Here is a 6,503-nt window from a genome sequence, read left to right on the forward strand (position 1 = left end):
TTTAATTCCTTTTATGTAAAGTTGCTGCTCGGCGCTTATTGTGCTCACCATCGCAATGTTGTTGTTCCAATTTCAGCTCGCAAGCATTTGCATATGGGGCAGATCCGTTTAGGCGAACATTTGTGCCTTTTGTTTCTCAGCTTTTGTTTTCCTGTTGGATGGTTGATTGGCCGGTTGGCGGGTTGGCGGTATGCCTGGTTGGCTATACGAGTATGACTTAAATGTCTTGTCTTGTCTTGTCGCCGTTGTGGTTTGAATGTGTGCTCTGCACTCATTGTTAGAGTCTAAAACTGTTGCTATGATTGATTAATTTCATTTCCATTCCCATTTCTTATTGATTCACTGCCATCAACGCACACACGCACATACACACACTTTTATTCACGATCATCAATATTTGGTGGTAAATCGATATGCCTCCCTATTCATTGCAGTTGTTGCCGCTCAAAACGGTAGCGCTTTGTGGCTATTTATGGCCATGTTGTGGCCACCGCTTCGCCTTCGAACTGGTATCTCACAAAAAACAAGAAAAAAGAAGGCAAAACATTAAAAAAATGTACTACGTACGCACTCATTTAGGCCTGCTTTGTAATGGCGTGCTCAATTTTTGTTGTGCGTAACACAATTTCGCATCACCTGGCCCTCACCTCAACTTGCCTTTAATCGTCTAGCCGCGCATCCAGCCACGTTACCTCACCTCGCTTCATCGTGTTGCTTCTTTGGCGTTGGTTTTACCTTCACTTCACTTGCCTCACTTGGGCGCAGTTGTATGTGTACCACCAGCACAGCTTGCCGTCTCGCATCTCTTCCGCAGGCTTCGTATCGTCTCGCATCGCATTGCTGCGACCGTTCTCTGTTACGGTACATTTAAGGCCGCCATATGCTTTTTGATTCCAATTTGACGCTAAGCGCTGCTCATTTCATGATTTCGATCTCTTTTTTCTCGAAAACTTGCTTTACCTATGTATTTGTTATATTTATTATAAGATTAACGAACGTATGCATGTATGTATGTATGTATGTATATGCATACGCAGTACTTCATCGTGTACTCCCGTCTTATTTTTAATTTTCGTTTCGTTTATTTTTTGGCACAGGTATTTTGTGATCCATCGAATTTACAACGGCATATTCGTGCCAACCACATCGGTGCCAGAAGTCACGCGTGTCCGGAGTGCGGAAAAACATTTGCGACATCGTCCGGCCTCAAGCAGCACACGCACATCCATTCGTCAGTGAAGCCGTTCCAGTGTGAGGTGTGCTTCAAGGCGTATACGCAATTCTCGAATTTATGCCGTCACAAGCGCATGCACGCCGATTGTCGCATGCAAATCAAATGCAATAAGTGCGGCCAGAGCTTCAGTACGGTAACATCGCTATCGAAGCATAAGCGTTTCTGTGACTCCACCAGCGTGTCAACGCTACCACCACCGCCTGTGTCTGCCGCATCTGTTGCATCAGGTGTCAACTTGCCGCCACATTTACCGTCGCAACAACAGCAAGCCATGCAGTCACGTGTCGCTGCACTGCAATCGATGAACGCCGCTGTGGCTGCTGCTGCAGGGAATGTCAATGGTGCCGGAGGTGGACTACCAGGCGCTGGGATGCCCGCATCAGCCCATCCATTCCTGCTCTTTCCTACGCAGCCATTCTTTCCGAATTTCCCAGCCGCTGCCGCCGCCTATGGATTGCAAAGTATATTTCCGGGAAGCCCCGCGCAGGCCTCGAACTTTCCGTTCCTGTTTCCGAAAACAAATCTGGATATGCGTATGCCAGGCATGCAGACGACAAGCAACCATAATGCACCTAGCAGTTTACCGTCGCCGAAAGCAATGCGACAGCAACTTAATTTTGCCTTCGGCGAAAATATGCGCGCTGGCGGTGGCTCGCCATCCAGCGAGCATAGTCAGAAGCAGTCGAATAATAATACTGAAAGAGATCATGTGAATGATGCAGAAGAGGATCTGAAAACTGCCATGCCACTTGGGTTGGCGCTCGCCTGCAATTCGCCCAATTTCAACAACCGTAGGAGTTTTTCGCCACGAAATCACTGCGATGAGGAGAATAGCTCGTCGGTGGAATTGAAGGTTTCGCCCAATGAAGACATGGAGGAGCCAGAGGAGATGCCAACATTTGAGGGCAATACTTGCAAACAAACAGAAGACGATAAGGTAAGCTGACTAACACGCCACTGGTCAGTCTCGAACGTAGCCATTACTAACTCCCATCTTTTATTACATTTTCAGAAATCGATTGACATTATTAGCACACCACCGCCGGCTGAAGCGTCTGACGAAGAAAACAGTAAGCCCACAAATAGCGCCGCAGAGTTGCCACTCGACTTGAGTATAACGCGCAAACGTGCGCGCACCGCTAGTTGTAGCACCAGCGCAGATGCACAGTCGATACATAGCGATCTTCCCAATCAGGCTGAGCAGAGCGAGCATAAATTCGTATCCGAGCTGCGGCAGGAATCCAACTCATCACGCAACCACAGCAATGGTGCTACACCAGCCAAGCAACAACGTCCATCACTCAACTCATCACGCCTCTCCTATCAGAGTAGTCGTACACCATCGGTTACGGCCTCACCTGGACCGACACCTTCACCCTCGCCACCTCGTAACGAGCCAACCAACTTGCATGCCACGGACGCTAATTCCTCTGCCACAAATGGCATCTCTTGCCCACAACCGATGCATCCACATCCCCTACTCATGGATGAAATCTATCGTACACGTGCCCTGAGCGCCGCATTCCCACGGCCGTTTCCTTTTTTAGGTCCAATGGGCGGACGGCCAGCCTATGAGGGTGCACTGCATCGCGCTGGCATGCCGTTTCCGCCCGAACCGGCCTTCCGTGAAGTGCTACGTGCTGCTGGCCTCACTGGCAGTATGTTAGCCACAGCCTCAGGTAAAATCAAAGAACGCTACACTTGCAAATTCTGTGGCAAAGTGTTTCCGCGTTCAGCCAATTTGACGCGTCACTTGCGCACGCACACCGGCGAGCAGCCATACACCTGCAAATATTGCGATCGCGCTTTTAGCATTTCATCGAATCTGCAACGCCATGTGCGTAATATACACAACAAGGAGCGGCCATTCCGCTGTCATTTGTGCGACCGTTGCTTCGGACAGCAAACGAATCTCGATAGACATTTGAAGAAGCACGAAGCAGACACCAGCGGCATAGGTATTGGTGTTGGCGATTCACCATCGTCAATTGAGGCGGACCGCGATGACTCTTACTTCGATGAAATACGTACGTTTATGGGACAAGTAACCTACAATGAAGAATTGTATACACCCACGAGCATTGGTGGCGCGGAAAATGATACCGAATATGGCGGCAGTGATGTGGATGCAGAGCTATCAGTGTCGCGCTCATCGTCGGTAGATGCAATGGCGGGTGGTAGTGGCGAAGAGCGAGTGACGGTGAAAAAGGAGCCAACGACGGCTATGGCGAAAAGCAACAAAACTATCGAGGTGGGCTCATAAGAAGGCCAGTTGTGGAAGAAGAGATAGAATGAAGAGGAAGATAAAGGATGAAAGGGAATAAGAAAATTGCTACAGCGAATGCAAAATGTCTGGACAAAAATGAGTGTAGAAATAGCTGGAATCAATATTTAGAAAGGTGTAGCTACATTTGCGCGACAGTTTCTGTGTTCGGAAACTTGGCTCTTATCTTGCAATAACTTCGGCAATCGATGGGCCAGCGCTTCGGAACAGTAATCAAAGGATTCAATAGTGATAAAGCTGTGAGCATCTGCTTGTGGCTTTCCATCGAGCATTTGTGGATAGATTAGAGTAGACAAAAGTTGTATAAATGATAATCGTTGGGCCTGTAAAATAAGAAAATGATCATTTAGCATACACGTAATGACCACTTACAGATGTTTTGTTTTTTCTTAGTTGTTAAATTTATAATAAACTACTATGGTAAATAAATTCTTGATTTAGGTAGAACTAATCAGGAATTGAAAAACGTAAAAAATGCTACCAAAAACGTTAATTACTTATTTAAAAAATAAAAGAAATCGCCAGATTGCACTCTGTAACACTTGAAAGCGTCATTAGAGTATTTGTTTAGTTTTAAGTGCCGCATTAAGCAAGTAACTGATAAAAAAATTAGTCGTTAAGTAATAAAAGTAATTTGTAAATACAATAGAAATAATTATGTTGAAATGTTTTTGGTATAACACGCACACATAATACAATTATATAATATATACGAGAAAAAGTATGTAAATGTATAAGTTTTTAAATAAAATTTGATTTTTGTAATTTGTAAGAGTAAAAGAATTGTTTAATAAATAAATAATACAAATAAAAAAAACAAAATTATTTATGGCTCCGTATTTTTTGAGGAAGTTGTGCTTGTTATTGTTGTTACACCAGCATAAAGAGCGGAATGCTGCTGCTCTTGGGCGAATATAAATCCGGCTCGTACCGATAGTGTAAAACCGATTGGCGTGGGACCGACAAGAGAGTCCACAGAAATCGCTTCAATCTAACTATAGTGAAACCTTCCTCTGCGCGGACACTCACATTCAGTCAACTGTTGTAGGGTAGGGTAGCTTATTTCAGAACATTTTAATTTTTAATTGATTTCGTTTTTGAATAAGAGCTTTTGATATTAAATAAATACATAATTCAAATAAAAATGTGTATGTATTTTTTCAGAAGCGCATATTTCATTTATCTGCACAAATGGATATGAAGGGTGGTCAATTAAGATGTATCGGATTTTAAATTGAAATAAAGCAACAAAAAATCTAATTAATCTTACAATCTTTATTATTTTTGTGCAGAACCATTTATGACAATTATTTTTTTAAAGATAATCTCTTTCAAATGTTGGCCGCAACTGCGTCTTAATACGGCCATCCGTAAACATCCATTTTGAATGACTCGCTGGAGGACTTCGTTCGGTATCTCGTGAATAACTTTAGTAATGTTGGCTTCCAATGCCTCAATCGAAACTGGTTTATCCACAAAGCATTTATATTTTGCACACCCCCGCAAATAAAAGTCCAAGGAGTGATATCACACGATCTTGGTGTTCAATCCACTGGTCCGAGAAGAGACATAAATTGCTCATCGAAACGACGACGCAGTAAAAACATTGTTTCACGGGCAGTATGGCCAGTAGCGCTGACTTGTTGGAACCCAATGTTGTGGACATCCCGGGCTTCAATTTCCGGCATCCCAAAGTCATTTATCATGGCGCTATAGCGTTCGCCGTTCACTATTACATTGGCGCCAGTCTCGTCTTTGAAGAAATAAGGACCTATGATTCCTTCAGCCCATAGGTCGCACCAAATGGTTGCTTTCAATGGATGTGATGGCTGTTCTTGAATGGCTTCGGTTTGCTCTTTAGCCCAAATATGGCAAGTTTGCTTATTGTAATAGCCATTAAGCCAAAAATAGGCCTAATCGCTGTACATTATAAGTTGGCCTGAGCGCGCGATGCACACTTTTCACAGAGCGGCGATTTTTGTAATACAATTCTATGATTTGTAAACGTTGCTGAGACGTAAGTCTTTCCATGATGATATATCAATGAATACTGACAAAAATTATGTAATTTGTTTGACAGTAGTCCCACGTGATCTGTCGAAAACCCCTTAATGGAAAACCCCTTTATTAGATTCGTTGCTTAAAAAAACTGGACAATTGTCGATTCACGTAAGTTTTTTTGATTTTTCAAAATGATTTCGCTTTGTAGATGACTTTCCAAAACATCCTCACACAACCATTTTGACCAAACAATCTCTTTATTTTTGTCCATAAGCGTAGCCTGTGTTTTTCTGATTTTTAACGAAATAAGGAAAATCAGACTGATTTCTTTTAAAACTTCATACAGTGACTCAGTGATGAAATTATACCAAAATTACTGAATTATAGTATATTAATTATTTTTTATCTGGAAAAATTATGTTTACAAGTTTTGATCAGCAATACTTGCCTACTGGCCCGGACAGACAAATGTTTTCCTCGTAAGCGATAATAAATCGAAAACCAAATGTGTGCATGAAAAAACCTCATACTTTAACCGGAAATTCCACTTTTTTTATTTAGAAAGTAAATATGAATTTAACTCAAGAAATTTCGCTCGAATGAAGAGCTTATCGCTGAAACTGAGGCCTACTTTGAGGCAAAAGATAAATCGCTCCATAAAAGTGGTTAGAAAATTACGTTTGTAATGAGGAAGATGAAACGTCACTCTGAAGTAATGCGAAAGCGGTTCCAGAGTTGGAGGCGGTTAGAAACGAGGGGGATTTTTTATACCCGGACATACCATTGCTGCGACGGCAGTCTTGATGATGCATTAGGCATTCTAAACCTCCTCATCCACAAAAAAAAAAAAACAAATAACGAAAAAACGTTGATAAATAGTGCTTATTTTGGAGAAAGCAGTGTCTTCTTTATTAAGCCCACGACTTTTCAGCGCATGTGTTAAGTAAGTGCCCATTCACATTTTTTATATTTCGTCCGCCTATG

General features: G+C 42.7%; 1 protein-coding gene across 1 annotated transcript in view; it reads left to right on the forward strand.

Annotated features, from left to right (window-relative positions):
- Nucleotides 1–4,032, forward strand: part of LOC128863850 (transcription factor hamlet) — a 73,918-nt gene extending 69,886 nt beyond the window's left edge. Inside the window, exons 7-8 of the mRNA XM_054103221.1 lie at nt 1,098–2,171; nt 2,247–4,032. Coding sequence (XP_053959196.1) covers nt 1,098–2,171; nt 2,247–3,497 — 2,325 coding nt within the window. The 3' untranslated portion in view covers nt 3,498–4,032. The remainder of the gene's footprint in view (nt 1–1,097; nt 2,172–2,246) is intronic.
- The last annotated feature ends 2,471 nt before the right edge of the window (nt 4,033–6,503 follow it).

Source organism: Anastrepha ludens, chromosome 5, assembly GCF_028408465.1.
Source record: "Anastrepha ludens isolate Willacy chromosome 5, idAnaLude1.1, whole genome shotgun sequence".
NCBI lineage: Eukaryota > Metazoa > Arthropoda > Insecta > Diptera > Tephritidae > Anastrepha > Anastrepha ludens.